Source organism: Salvelinus alpinus, chromosome 1, assembly GCF_045679555.1.
Source record: "Salvelinus alpinus chromosome 1, SLU_Salpinus.1, whole genome shotgun sequence".
NCBI lineage: Eukaryota > Metazoa > Chordata > Actinopteri > Salmoniformes > Salmonidae > Salvelinus > Salvelinus alpinus.
The window spans coordinates 46,118,297-46,134,379 of NC_092086.1; the positions used below are offsets into that span (position 1 = coordinate 46,118,297).

General features: G+C 44.6%; 1 protein-coding gene and 1 pseudogene across 1 annotated transcript; both read left to right on the plus strand.

Moving 5' to 3' along the window:
- Window positions 1-2,078: 2,078 nt before the first annotated feature.
- LOC139577833 (insulin-like growth factor-binding protein complex acid labile subunit) lies at window positions 2,079-6,338 on the plus strand. Its single transcript, XM_071404998.1, has 2 exons — window positions 2,079-2,211; window positions 2,556-6,338. Exon 2 carries the CDS (start codon window positions 2,561-2,563, stop codon window positions 4,361-4,363), a length of 1,803 nt encoding a protein of 600 aa, XP_071261099.1. The 5' UTR covers window positions 2,079-2,211; window positions 2,556-2,560; the 3' UTR covers window positions 4,364-6,338.
- Window positions 6,339-8,163: 1,825 nt separating this feature from the next.
- LOC139561848 (dynein axonemal assembly factor 8-like) lies at window positions 8,164-16,035 on the plus strand (annotated as a pseudogene).
- Window positions 16,036-16,083: the final 48 nt, after the last annotated feature.

Here is a 16,083-nt window from a genome sequence, read left to right on the forward strand (position 1 = left end):
CAAAACAGTGTCAGCCTGCACGATTGCACAACAGTTAGCCTAACGGAGGTAGGCAGTATTTTCTACTATTGGGATAGAATTTGGAAGGCAGTAGAGTGCACTTGCCCCTCTGGGCATTCATTCTCTGACAGACAGTCATGAGCAGCAGAAGGAATAACAAAAAGACAAGGAAGATGCGGTATTGTAGCTATCAGCACGGATTCTCCAACACACACTGACACGGTGCCCTTCAGGTCTGTTCACCACTGCTGAGGAAGTTCCCAACTTTTCCACTGCTAGTTATGTGACTGAGGAGTTGATCTATTCCTCCTGTATATAAACACTGACTCCCAGCAGAGCGCAAGACATTGCTCTACGTTCACTGCAACTGCAGCTGGGGCTCTGTCACTCACTATGAAGCCTCCTGTTCTCCCGGTGCTGACAGACCTGGGAAGGGAACCTTTGTGCTGGTTGAGAGCAGGGGAGTGAGCCAATTAGAGATGTTTGTCTGGGGAGCAGGATTTGTTAAAGACGCACTATGGGAGATTTCCCTCCGGTACAGGGATTTACACTCCTTCATGAGACCCATTCCCTTCATTTCTTAAAAATAGGATAAGTAAATAAGCTGGTATATCTTTTTGCGACGGCTCATTAATCATTCTAACAGCATAAAACTCAACAATGTTTTTCCATATTTTCTAATTTGACACCACGCTGTAGCAAACAAGGGCCTCCTCTGCTAGAGCAGAAATGGAAGCTCTGAATCAAACTTGAATGAAACATTGCCATGACAGAGTGTATGTGGAAAGGTGGCTAACTTATTGGAATAATTCAAAGTAAAACAATATCTCAAAACATGTAAACCGATTGGGATAACTGGAGTGTATGCTGAAGGGTCTTTTCTTTCAGAGAAAGTGAGCTTTTGGATTCCTTCAACATGTCTCATATGCCTAGGTAACAGAGCAGCAGTGTTCTCTAGTGGTGAAAGAAGTGAATAGCACCACCAATTATAAAAATTAAACACACTGCTTAAATATTAGGGATGCTTTGTCTTTCTAACACCCTTCAGGCAAGTCTCATGTTGTTCACTATCATGGAACAATCACATTGTGAAAGGAGAAACTTGTTGAGCTAAACAGAGAACTAAGCCTAAGGTGACAGTTCTGTGTCAAAATTATGACTGTGTCTTAAAACCCTGATATACCTACTTAAGTCTAGGTTTAGGATATAATTTAGCAACTAAAATGTTCAGTGTGACAAAACAATGTCATGTAATGCCTGCCAGTATTAGAGAAGGCATTGCACAACATACCCATGTCTTTTCTTAACCGCCTGTCAAAGTCCAGGATTGTCCAGGCAATGGTCCCGTTTTCTGTTAGATTTGATTGAATTTGAATGTCCTTAGGCACACGTCCGGTTCTGGGTAGTCCAGTAAGTTCACGAAACCAAGCTACAGAGAAAGAGGATAAAGTGAAAGTCAACCCACGTTTAACATCAGAGTCTGTTTGCTGGTCAATGTGTGTGCTGTGAGATAAGAAACAGCTACATTTCCCTTTACCTGGGATAATGATTGGCTAAAGTGCACTGAATACGAGACAAAATTCGGACAAAAAATACTAAGCTTTTACGCACAATGCAAGTACAAACTTGAATCTCTTTTTGTAATACATTTCAAAATGCCATTGCTACTTTTCAGCCAGCACAGGTTCAGAGCACCAGGTTTGTCTTATCTCTCAGCCATGCTGTCTGTATCAGTCAGAATCTACAGTAAATGTACTCAGAGACAGGACCCTGGCTTTAGTAAACAGCAAAAGGCTACTTGAAAGTCAGACCACATGTACAGTAGACATTCATATAATATGAATCTTAGGGGTATTAATGATGTTATGTACTATGACAAATCTGAGGTCATGGGAAAAATGTATTTTGTTTATTAAATTCTTGAACATCAAAGAGTTAAGAATGTTCACTCAAAATGTACTTATAAAGATACTGATTGGTTGGCATAGGTATAAAAAGTATATTTGAGAGAGATAAGACCATAGTCTCATTGAAAGACTGATGATGATGCTGGTCATAGGGTATGAACAGGTTAATTCTGAGAGTTCAGTGGGTCTGACTTTTTCTAGAAAGACTAGGCAGGTTTTCCTTTCCAAACACAGATACACACGTCCTTCGTTTAGTGGGTGGCTGTCTGTCGGTCTACCTCCGTCAAAATTGCTGAAATATAAGGTAGGTGGAAACTATTCTGATTCATTGAACTTTCATCTTTTAAAATTACACATAATAGAAATGAATGTACACTTTATAGTAGCTTTGCATATTTTAGTAATGAATGTTTGCAGTAAATATTTTTTTGTATTTTTAGTATTGAAAATAGGCCTAGGCATTGTCTATAATATTGATGGTTCATGTAAAATCTGAATAATCTGAGTACAGATGTTAATTGATTGGCTTTCAGGGAGGACTTAATATGTGAGAAAATACATGTTTATTACAAAGAGAATAAGCATATTAAGTAGTTTTAGATAAGGAGCACCAACATTGAGCTTACTTCCTCTGCTCTCTACCTCCAGCTGTTATGCACACCATTGTGCTACTGGTGTTGTGGGTACTGGGGACATCACTGGTGTTGCCAGACCCTGACACAGGGGGAGAGAAACCTACTGAGGAGCCCATTCCTTGTTCCAAGGGCTGCACCTGTCTGCATGACGACTACAGCCTAGAGCTCAATGTCTACTGCAGCGCACGCAACTACACCCAGGCCCCCTCTGACGTGCCTGTCTCCACTCGCTCCCTCTGGCTGGATGGAAACCTGTTCACCACTCTGCCTGCCACCGCTTTCAAGGATCTCAGCAACTTGGATTTTCTGAATCTACAGAGCGGTCAGCTGGTGTTCCTTGACTCCCAGGTGTTCAGAGGGCTTAAGTCGCTAGCTCACATCCACCTGGAGCGCAACCGCATCCGTTCGTTGCCGGGCACTATCTTCCAGAACACGCCTAACCTCGCCTCGCTTAGTCTCCATAACAACCAACTGTCCCGCATTGAGGAGAAGTTGTTTGCTGGCCTCTCACATATGTGGCTTCTCAACTTGGGGTGGAATTCATTAGCAGTGTTGCCTGAGACTGGGTTCCATAACCTGCATGGCCTGAGGGAGCTGGTGCTGGCTGGGAATAGGCTGGCTTACTTACAGCCACAACTCTTCCAAGGTCTTACCGAGCTGAAGGAGTTGGACCTCACTGGAAATTACCTGAAGGTCATTAAGGCTAATGTGTTTTTGAAGCTCCCCAAACTGCAAAAGCTTTACCTGGCCCAGAATCAGATAGTGACGGTGGTACCCAGAGCCTTTGTGGGTATGAAGTCCCTCAGATGGCTGGATCTCACAAACAATAAACTATCAGCGCTCCACGATGAGACTTTCCTTGGTCTTCACAGCCTCCATGTGCTGCGGCTCTCCAACAACTCCATCAGTGGACTAAGGCCCAGGACTTTCCGTGACTTGCAGTACCTTGAAGAACTGCGTCTGAGCTACAACCGGATCCAGGCCTTGGGGGACAGGATCTTTGAGGGGCTTGGGCACCTGGAGGTTCTGGAGCTGGAGCACAACCAGGTGCAGGAGGCCCGGATGGGCACCTTCATGGGCCTCTCTCACCTGGCTGTCATTAACCTGTCTGGCAGCTGTTTCCGCAGTCTTCCAGACCAAGTGTTCAAAGGTCTCTCCAAGCTCCACAGTCTTCACCTGGATAAGGGCTGTCTGAACAGGGTCACGACCCAAGCTTTCATTGGACTATCGGGTCTGCGACGGCTCTTCCTTCAAAACAACAACATCTCTGTGGTGGAGCGCCAGAGCTTCGTGGAACTCTTAGGCCTACAACAACTAGACCTGAGATTCAACAAGCTCGAGGTCCTAACCTCCCACACCTTCTACGGCCTGAAGAACCTGGACTATCTGCTGCTGTCCGGCAACCTGTTCCGTCAACTTCCCTCTGAGGCCCTCGTGCCCTTGAAGCATCTCTCGTGGCTGGACCTCTCAGCTAACAGGCTGGAGATCCTGCACAATGGTACCATGCAGCTGCTGCCCAGGCTACGCTATCTAAACCTGAAAGATAACGCTCTTAGCAGCATTCCACCAGATATCCCAGATACCCTACACCAACTGTGGCTGACGGGGAACCGTTGGAAGTGTGACTGCAGTGTCCTTCCCCTTAGAGACTACAGCTTGAGGAGACCGCAGACGGTGCCCCGGCAAGTGGAAACCCTGGCTGAGGGAGAGGAACCCCACACTGTTGTCACCATCTACAACAATATAACATGCAACAGCCCTCCAGGCTTGGTTGGCCATGACCTGAGGGATATCAGCAACGAACATTTCAAGAACTGCTGAAGGGGTCAAAGACGCCAGACATTTGGAAGACAATAATTTCAAAATAATTGTTATTAGCCTACAAATTTCCCTGTACATTCAATGATTTAGCATATATTAATTATTTCTCAAAATATGTACAGTGAGGGAAAAAAGTATTTGATCCCCTGCTGATTTTGTTCGTTTGCCCACTGACATTGAAATGATCAGTCTGTAATTTTAATGGTAGGTTTATTTGAACAGTGAGAGACTGAATATCAACAAAAAAATCCAGAAAAACGCATGTCAAAAATTTTATAAATTGATTTGCATTTTAATGAGGGAAATAAGTATTTGACCCCTCTGCAAAACATGACTTAGTACTTGGTGGCAAAACCCTTGTTGGCAATCACAGAGGTCAGATGTTTCTTGTAGTTGGCCACCAGGTTTGCACACATCTCAGGAGGGATTTTGTCCCACTCCTCTTTGCAGATCTTCTTCAAGTCATTAAGGTTTCGAGGCTGACGTTTGGCAATTCGAACCTTCAGCTCCCTCCACAGATTTTCTATGGGATTAAGGTCTGGAGACTGGCTAGGCCACTCCAGGACCTTAATGTGCTTTTTCTTGAGCCACTCCTTTGTTGCCTTGGCCGTGTGTTTTGGGTCATTGTCATGCTGGAATACCCATCCACGACCCATTTTCAATACCCTGGCTGAGGGAAGGAGGTTTTCACCCAAGATTTGACGGTACATGGCCCCGTCCATCGTCCCTTTGATGCGGTGAAGTTGTCCTGTCCCCTTAGCAGAAAAACACCCCCAAAGCATAATGTTTCCACCTCCATGTTTGACGGTGGGGATGGTTTCTTGGGGTCATAGGCAGCATTCCTCCTCCTCCAAACACGACAAGTTGAGTTGATGCCAAAGAACTCCATTTTGGTCTCGTCTGACCACAACACGTTCACCCAGTTGTCCTCTGAATCATTCAGATGTTCATTGGCAAACTTCAGACGGGCATGTATATGTGCTTTCTTGAGCAGGGGGACCTTGCGGGCGCTGCAGGATTTCAGTCCTTCACGGCGTAGTGTGTTACCAATTGTTTTCTTGGTGACTATGGTCCCAGCTGCCTTGATATCATTGACAAGATCCTCCTGTGTAGTTCTGGGCTGATTCCTCACCATTCTCATGATCATTGCAACTCCACGAGGTGAGATCTTGCATGGAGCCCTAGGCCAAGGGAGATTGACAGTTCTTTTGTGTTTCTTCCATTTGCGAATAATCGCACCAACTGTTGTCACCTTCTCACCAAGCTGCTTGGCAATGGTCTTGTAGCCCATTCCAGCCTTGTGTAGATCTACAATCTTGTCCCTGACATCCTTGGAGAGCTCTTTGGTCTTGGCCATGGTGGAGAGTTTGGAATCTGATTGATTGATTGCTTCTGTGGACAGGTGTCTTTTATACAGGTAAGAAACTGAGATTAGGAGCACTCCCTTTAAGAGTGTGCTCCTAATCTCAGCTCGTTACCTGTATGAAAGACACCTGGGAGCCAGAAATCTTTCTGATTGAGAGGGGGTCAAATACTTATTTCCCTCATTAAAATGCAAATCAATTTATAACATTTTTGACATGCGTTTTTCTGGATATTTTTGTTGTTATTCTGTCTCTCACTGTTCAAATAAACCTACCATTAAAATTATAGACTGATCATTTCTTTGTCAGTGGGCAAACGTACAAAATCAGCAGGGGATCAAATACTTTTTTCCCTCACTGTATTGTAACAAATTATTTTTGCTACTGTGGTAATTATGCCCTACATGTTTCAAGTATGTAGCTTTTGCATCATACACTTTTAGTTAGTTTCATATTTCATGAAATGTTCATTAAATCATTGCACACAAAAAATTGCAAGTAAGCCTACTAGAATACACAGTTTACAGTACAGTACTCTTTTAGAACAAAGCAGTCCACCTTTGAATGGGTGACTATTAAACGCATCCGTTGAATAAACACAAGTCATGTTTGTTTTTGTCCTCTGAATAAATATTTAAGAGACAGATTTGCTCAACAAGGAATTGGTCACACAACCAAATATAGATATCGGCCCTAGGTAAACAATATCCGCCTTTACAAATTAAAGGTGCAGAGGCCCAGCTATTGAGGTGGACCATATGTGTACACAAGGCAAACACTTCCTCCTGTACCACAATGGTCCAGAACTCTAAGCAGAGGGAGAAGTAAACTTTCAGGGCCTACATATAACGACACTATAACGTTTTCATTTTTCAAAGAAGCGGGCAGGAGCAATTTTACAGCAGCCCATTTCCAACACAGCTCTGACTGCAGGATTCATAGACCGCAGAACTTGAACGGTTCATACATTACTTAACTCGCAGTCGATCACAGATGTTGACATGTTCATGTTGACCATCTTTCCCCAGGTCCCATCCCTTCTGCACTGCAACACCTGCTCCTCTATAATTTATATGCACTCCTCACTCTTGTAGTTCAGTTGTTATGGTAACCAACAGTTTGCTAGTTGTTGTTAGCAGCTATTTAACTTTAGCTAACTTAGTGTAGCTGACTGCTACTGCTTTCACATAAGAGTGGTCTATCTTGATGATTATAGATGCATTAGTTTATGTCAATATGGACACGGACCCTTCAACGCGTTGGAATGCTCTTTTTGACAGCTTCAAACCCCATATTCCGTCCATTGATTCAGATTCTTTATCATCAGTGAGTTCGATTACTGCACTTAGCTAACTAACAACAAGTGCAGCAGTAAGACAACGTTAGCTAGCTATCCCTATGAAAAGCCCTTAATTTGTATGAACTTTGCTACTTACTTGCTGTTCTACTAGAGTTGTGTTTATTTGTTTTTGAATTGTGTTTGCCAGAGTAAATCTATGTGTGTATCCCAAACAGGAGCTTCTAATATCTGTGGCACAGCCACAACTGTGTTGGACAGAGGAGACCGTTTGCCCATATAGAGAGCCTACAACTGAACCCCATGGAGTTTATCAAGCCACTGATTTAGCCCAGCAGGGCACACACCAGGAGCCCAGTCACATAGGTAATAAGGTCAATGAGATATGCAGCCATGACTCTATTAGAAATGCAGCTCGGGCAGGAGGCCATCCATGCAGCAATGTTCCTGTGGAGTTGAAAGGGGACACCTCAGCGCACCACAGCCATGGAACACTAAACAGACAAAAAACAACTGAGTCCACATCGCCACACCCTTCACATAACACAGCTTGTGAAGAAAACACATTAGAGTCACTCAATGCTTTGAGAAAGACACAGAGAACAGATCCAAATGGCTCTGAAAAAGCCACTACAAAATAGTCAAACTGTTTTGTCTTTTGAGGTGAGTTTAAGTTTCCTGTTATAAATTGAGTAGGTGCTACATAATAACTCATGTATTTGTTGACCTCTGGTCATTTTCATTCTGCAGTTAGATAGATACTGATTAAATTTTATGTCCTACAAATCAGTACCTTTGTGTTTTTATCAGCCACTGGAGCACTGGGATCTGGACCAGATTCTTCTGACTCGTCAAACAGATAGACTCTTTTTAGGAGGCAGTGTGTCTGACGAACCTATGGAAGTACAACCAGGTAGACAATAGGGTAACTCTAAGGTATCACTGATATAGCTACTGCTGAACAACTAGTAGATGTAGAGTAACCAGTGTGCACCTAGCTTGTCATTCACACTCAATGCTATTATCATAATGATGTCATCAATTCATTCTCAATTTGGTCACAGATGGAGACAATGTAAGGTCACAGGATACTATATTGGAGAGGCTGGCTGCTTTCTGTAGGACACAGTCATGTGGAGATGCTGAAGAGAAAAGAGAAACTGCGCCAGATAAAACTTCTGGTGTGCCTCAGAAAGCACCTGTCCAACATCCTACCAATTTCAGGTAAAATATATGATTGTGTGGGTGTGAAGTTGTGTGGGTTTCACATGATTATGAATAATGTAATTAATTAACATGAACGTTTTGTTTACACCTTAATTGGGGAGGACGGGCTCGTGCTAAAGGCTGGAGTGGAATAGTATCAAATAATGTACATCAAACACATGGTTTGATGCCCTTCCATTCGTTCCGTTCCAGCCATTATTATGAGCTGTCCTCCCCTCAGCAGCCTCCACTGGTGGCTGAACACCTGTTTTATGACCTGTCAATGACCGAGAGCAGAGAGAGCAACAGAAACAGAGAGCACAGTGCCAGCAACAGCTCCAGAAACAGCTGGAAAGCTTTAGACCAACAAGGTCTGCCGGAGACAGGGAGCCTGCCGCTGAGAAGACTGATGTTCTTTATGACACTGTAAGTTCATCTGGAACAGAGACTCGGTGCTCACAATTCAATAGATCTCCACTCAGTCTTCTTTGTCATTGTCATAACTTGAGCGCTACCCCTACATATTTCATATTTTTCATTCATTTGTTTTCAGGAGGCCTCTCACCTACAATCAGTTAACACTCTGCCTGCTGATATGGAGGATTTTTTTTTTTTTTTACCTTTATTTAACTAGGCAAGTCAGTTAAGAACAAATTCTTATTTTCAATGACGGCCTAGGAACAGTGGGTTAACTGCCTTGTTCAGGGGCAGAACGACAGATTTGTACCTTGTCAGCTCGGGTATTCGAACTTGCAACCTTTCGGTTACTAGTCCAACACTCTAACCACTAGGCTAACCTGCCGCCAGGTTAAGGAGTGCTTGCTGCTGACTGTATGCTTCTCCAGTCCAGGCCTGGTAGCCAGCAGCAGTCATCATTGGAAAGCACCAACAGTGGAGTCAGCCACAACCAAATCCCATATATACAATGCTCTGGTTGCTTGGTTTCTGTCTTTGGTGAATATTTATTTGACTAGTTCTTGACAACGTCATTCAACTGAGATCATTTGATTATTTTTACTCTGTTTGAGATGGAGTCCATGTTTTACTGAGGCCTCTAACTTGTTAGGTTGGAGCACCAGGCCCTCAAGGTGGTGATGACAGGGCTGCTGTACCTTTTTGGGTGGCTGGCCTACAGCAGCTGTGGACAGAGGATGGACTGGCTCTACACATCTGTGCTGTGTGCCACGGAGAGAGCCTACAACTTGTCCGAAAACCCCGGGTGAGAGGAATAAACATTGAGATCCTTTTAAATTACTTATTATTAGTAGTAGTAGTATTCTAATTCCTTATTCTATGTGAATGCACCCAAACATTTCCTCTTTTCCTCCACCACCTTTTCTGCAGTTAAGTGATTTTCCTTTTTCTTCATAGAAACGGGGTGTGGATAAGGGTCATAGTGTGTTCCAGCAGCGTGTCTGCAGGTTCCTCTCTCAGACCTCCCTCAGAGCCATCACCCATTGGCTGCCGCAGCTCAGGAGCCTATTAGACCAACAGGCCTATCCCCCAACCGTCCACATACCTGCCTCCTGCCTGGACAGCTTTATCTCTGTCAACTCAGACAAAATGGTAGGTAGTAGGTACAGGTGAATGCTTAGAATCTGAGATTGACTTGATGATGTGGATGTGTTCCCTGTAATGTGCTGTATCTTTGTCCTGTGTCTCAGGCTGTGAAGAGGACCTTCGGTCTGAACCCAGGCTTCTACTGGCAGACTGTGGAGACTCAGGAACTCAGCTGTCAGAGGCCTGAGACCATGTGCACTCAGCTGCTACACACTTAGGTAAGAACATCTTATGTCTCAGCTGTTCCAAAGCTCCTTGGTGTCATCTAACCTCAGTGTTAATACCCCATGATCATGACTGTTGGTATAGGATGAGGAAATCAACCATACAGTTTTTTTCTTCTTCTCCTCACAGATAGCTGTTGCTCTGGGATACACTTCTTTGTTCCTGCATCCCCTGGTGGTTCACCACACCCTCCACCTTCTCCACAACTCAGGGTTGGGTGTTTGTGGCCTCCGCCTCCTTTACCCTCCTCTTGGCTTTCTGACCAACAGCGCCGGTAAAACGTCTATCAACTAATAAGCTTCTATTCTGTTATATTCTTATCTAGTCTGCAGATTTTCAGTGGCCTAGACTGGAATGATTCCGTAAGTTATAGTAAGTCTGTCTCTGATTCAGGCAGAGTATCCTACGGGCAGGGAGATGATGGAGCCGATCAGCCTGGCCTTGCCCTGGCTGTCCGAGGGCCTCACGCCCGCACCGTGTGGCAGGATGTAACAGGCCCTTCAGACCCCCTGCTGGCTAGGAAGACAGACCCGGCATCCATCAACGCCCTGCACTACAGCAGCAAGAACTTGCCCCTCCTCTACTCCCCTCGCCTGGCCAGCAGTGTGCACAGGGAACTGGTCACGTGGTTCGCAGGGAGAGTTCCAGGAAATAATTCCCAGAACCCTGACCAGGCGCCACTGACAGGTGTGTTTGTAGTCCAGAGCCATCCTGATGTCTCACAACCATCACTCAAACATTACAAATAGAAAAACAAACATATTATGACTACTAATAATAATTTATTGAACTTTTATAGCACTATACCTTACATAAAGAATCTCAAAGCGTTGTAAAGCAACAACAACAAAAAAACAAGCAATTTAAAAAACAACAACAACATTAATCATCATGAGTAGATGGAAGGTCAAAAGACTGAAGGTTTACTCAGTAAACACTGATTGATACATTTGTTTTCATCTATATATATATAACACACACACACACACAACACAACACAAACAGTAGTCAAAGTATTTCACAAAAAACATGATTTTCTTCCAACACTCAGCTCTGCCCCTGGCGATGGAGAGGGAAGCAGCCCCTTGTATTTAACCAGGTCCTCTACCACCCTGTGTGCTACTGTTAAAGGTAACTCAGAAATGAGGTCAACAATGTCAGAGTTATGGCTTAATGCTTTACTCTAATCTAGATCCTAAGTACAGTAGTTGGAAGTTTCAAAATGTCTTACTGTGGATCTGACTCTTCCCTTCTCACCTCATAGTGGACGTGTTCTTGATAGTGTCTCCAGCTGTGGCGCCATGCTGCTACAGCCAGGTACTGTCTGTGTGTGAAGGCAGAGGGTTCAGTCTGAGGGGGGCCCAGAGGCTGCAGCTCTCCACCAAACGAACCCAGGCACTGGGACTCACCAGACAGCAGGTAACGACCCCACCTCCACCACACTGTCTCCAGATCAGTCACACCACACTGATCTGACAGCAAAGCGCATGAGAGAAGCTGGCGAGATCAATGTTGACTATGCCCTTAAAAGTTTGTCTTTCTTTTTGACAAGGTGTCAGTGTTCTGCAGTCCGCCCACTGTTACTGTGGATGAGAAGAGGGTTGCGCTGTCTTCCCACTGCCTGGTCTTACTTCTGAGGAGAGAGAGTGGCCTGCGTCACTGTGCCAGCCTGCCTGCAGTTATAGCACTTAACCTATAATACCTAATATCTCTGCTTCTATCACCTCAAAAGTACACTGAGTGTACGAAACATTAGGAACACCTTCCTAATATTGAGTTGCACGCCCTTTTGCCCTAAGAACAGCCTCAATTCGTTGGGGCATGGACTACAAGGTGTTGAAAGTGTTCAACAGGGATGCTGGCCGATGTTTACGCCAATGCTTCCCACAGTTGTGTCAAGTTGGCTTGACGTTCTTTGGGTGGTGGACCATTGATACACACGGGAAACTGTTGAGCTTGAAAAACTCAGCAGCGTTGCAGTTCTTGACACACACAAGCCTGGCACCTACTACCATCCCCCGTTCAAAGGAACTTAAATCTTTTGTCTTTCCCATTCACCCTCTGAATGGCACACATACACAATTCATGTCTCAATTGTCAAGATTTAACTTGTCTCCTCCCCTTCTTCTACACTGATTGAAGTGGATTTAACCAGTGACATCAATAAGGGATCATAGCTTTCACCTGGATTGACCTGGTCAATGTCATGGAAAGAGCAGGTGTTCATAATGTTTTGTCCACTCAGTGTCTATCCTCTCCTCTACAAGTATGCCCATCTATCTGTGATTATTCCATGTTGAGGTGTTCATAATGTTTTTTACAGTCAGTGTATAAAGAACATGTATCCCATTTGATGCTGGTGGCACTATAGAGGCATTTGAGCTTGTGACATCAATGTTCAGTCTATTGACACTGATTCCTCTTTTTGTCAGCCCTTGTGAAAGAGTTGGAGACACAGAGGTTGTTGGGATGTATCCACATCAGACTGTCAGATGAAGGAAAGCTGGACCCGAGCAGCTGCTTTCACATGTTGCCCTACAGAGAGAGCCTGCTCCATAGCTTTGGTAAGGGAAGAGTTAACACAGTCTGTCAATGATGACCCCCTCCTTGGTTTCCTTGTCTAATTGAGTTTATGTTCATGCTTGGTTCTCAGGTGGGCGTATGTGGGCCGTACCCAACCCCTGCAATGTAGTGCTGTCCATTCACAGGTGTCCATCCAACCCAGAGCTGGAGCAGGTGGTGGTGCTTAAGCTGGCTGGAAGGGACATCAGTCAGGGCCTGAGCCTGCTACACAGGCTCTGGACAGGAGACACAACAGATACTTTACCCCACATTAACCATTCCTACAACACAGCCCATGTAATGAAATATATTTAAAATGCATAATATTATTCATAATACCAATATTGTACTTGCAATTCAGCTGTAGCACTGAACTCCTCACCTACCTAACCTTGCTCTGCATTTCTCTCCTTTCTACCTTGTTTCTCCATCAGGCGATGTCGGGGAGGATGGATTCGAGCTACTGGCCATGAAGTGGCTGCCCACATTGTCCCGGCAGCAGGCGCGGGAGGTGAGCCCCTATGAGAGGTGAGCCTGGTTCCTCTCTAGGTTTCTTCCTAGGTTTTGGCCTTTCTAGGGAGTTTTTCCTAGCCACCGTGCTTCTACACCTGCATTGCTTGCTGTTTGGGGTTTTAGGCTGGGTTTCTGTACAGCACTTTGAGATATCAGCTGATGTAAGAAGGGCTATATAAATACATTTGATTTTGATTTGATATGAGGTAGGTGACCGGCTGTGGCAGAGCAGCCTGGTGGGCTTGGCCTCCTCCCCTGCCCTGGTGTGTGCCCTGAGGAGGGTGGACGCCTTCGCCACCCTACGGCGGCTCCTGCCACGGGACTACCCCGGGAACCTGAACATACTGTTGTCTCCCACTCCTGAACTGGCCTTCAGACAAGCATCCCTCTTCTTCTCCCTGGGAGACATGATCCCTGGTAAAAACTAGTCAGTGCAAGCTAGGTACTATTTCACTACTACCCTATATCTGGGGTAATCATGTCAAGGATAGCTGGATCTATGTGGATTTTCTCTCATCTTCAGATCACAGTGTGCGCCCATTACTGAAGTTCCTACCCCCACCACACATTAATGTAGCTGGTATGTGTCACCGGGTCATCAGCATATTCAAACAACTCTCTCACCCACCTCCCTTCTGACTTGTGTTTAATGTTCATTGTTAAACTGCATGGTGCAGGGTGAGTTTATTTGGATGAACTTTGACCTTTTAAATAACATGATGTAATGTAGGATGTTTTATTAAACATTGGTTACTTGCAAAGTTGATTACTTCTACAATGGTTACAAAAATGTACAAAAGTTGAAAATATTTAAGCACCCTATTTGCCACTCTTGTCTGTTTCCATCAGGTCCCCAACTGTTCCAAACTGTTCCTGAAAATCCTCAGCAAAGTCCAGCGGAGTGGCTTCACTGTGGTGGACCTGCATGTGCTGGTTCTGGACAATAGCACAGCTGTGTCATATTGTTTTAAATGCATTGGCTCAGTTTTCCTCTTGTGTTTTCCTCTAGGACCCCTCTGCTGTAGAAGCTCATGTTCAGTACTTGAGCTCTGGGCCTTCCCTGGCTCTGTGCCTGCAGAGGGAGAATGCTGTGAAGATGCTACTGGACGTGCTGGGACCTGAGGAACCTGCCCAGGCCCGCGCTCAGGACCAATTCCTCTGGAGGGCCTGTTATAGCTCAGACCATCTACACAGCGGCATCTATGGTCAGTCAGTGCCCCTCGACCCCGCACGATACTGGGCCACCTTCCAGGCCCTGCCAGACACCATAGATCAATCAGTTACAGAGTGGCTGAGACTGGCTTTGGAACAAGGCTTTAATGTTTCAGATGTAATGGTGGTAGCTCATAATGAATGATATAATACTATGTTGTAGGATCGAGGAGCTATCAGAGACCTGTTCCCACAGGGCCTATGCTGCACAGAGACGAACACCATGAGACAGGAGCAGGTACATCAGTGCTACAATAGACATGATTTACTATTCCTAGACGTATAGCCGTCTCATATGCCCTGTGTTTAATAAGGAACGCATTTTGTGTCGGTTGTCACTCACTGTTCTGTATCACAGATACCAAGTGTACACTTAGACCATTTGGCTTGTCTGGCCCGTGAACAGAGCCACACTCTTGCCGCTGCGAACAAGCCATCTTTATCACACCTTATGGCTTCTGGACTGAATTGAGGTGAGGTCAAGTTTTGAATGTTTTAGCCTAGCTGAATCTTTGTTGTTGAATCGCTTATTTACTACTTTTATGTGGATACAAAACAGGTCCCTTAATCATTTACTTTTTATTGGGACGTTGCCTATGATTGGTCTGGGGCAACTGTTGTTGTGTTTAGTTGATGTGGTATCAACAGCAATTGAACTTTGTAAACGTGGCTGTTTGTGTGTGGGTGGCAGCAGCGCCCTCGGTCCACAGTGCTCTCTGCCAAACCACCTGCCTGCTGCTGCCCTCCAGTGTACTGGGCCCAGCCCACATCCACCTGGACCTGCTTGAGCAGCTGCTGAGGACAGGCTGCCACCTGGTGGCCGAGGATGAGTGCCTTGGACGAGACCCAGAGATGTCACATAGCTGAGACACTGATGCTACCCTCTGAGGGATGGGAAGGTGAGGAGTGGGTATCTGCTATGTAGAAGGAGTTTGATAGTTGCGCAATAGCAGCATGCAGTGGTCACTCACTGTATCTCCTCTCTAGATTTCTGCTCTACCTGAGGGCCCTTGTCTTATCGTTGTTCTACAGAAAGATAACGCTGTGACCTGCTTTGACGCCATGCTTGAAAGGTAAGGAAATAGGCTACTCAAACATGTACCAGTTAGTGTTTTGAATTTATTCTTCTTTGCATCATAATGGAATGCATAGATTAATATGCTATGGTTTATTTATTTTGCACTATAGTATTTATAGAGGTCTAACCTTGCCAAAGTGGGGAAAATACTGATTTATCCCAGCACTGAAAAAAAAATACGCTTGTTCTAACTGCGGAAACATTGTGTTGTAGTACCAAATAATGGCAAAATGGACCCTTATGTTTAGTTAACAGGATCAAGTGACCTCGATAAAAACAGATTGTGAGAATGAATGTCTATGAAGAAAACACCATTGATAACAAGCACCTCTGAGAATATCTCATCTGTTTTGGCTCTAGGCATTGCAGCTGCTGTGCTATCTATTTGATGCCCTGTCTCCTGATAGTCATCATGCCATTGTACCACAGTAATCTGAGTGAACCTTAATTCTATAGAGCATTACGAAGAGGGCCAACCTATTTTCTGGAATTCTGTGCCAATCTTTGATTATAATCCATTTGATACATTCCAATACTGTATAAAGAAAATATTTATTTAATTGGTTGTAGTAAGAAACCTTTTTATGTAACGCACCCCCAAAAGAAAAGTAAAAATTGTATTTTCATGTGAAGAAAATAAATACTTAAAATTCTGGTTCATGTTTCAGTTATTGCAAGATTATACTTGTCAAGGGGCATTAAT

What these genes read in the sequence shown, in the direction of transcription:
- LOC139577833 (XM_071404998.1), top strand. Translation starts at nt 2,561, where the DNA reads ATGCACACCATTGTGCTACTGGTGTTGTGGGTACTGGGGACATCACTG.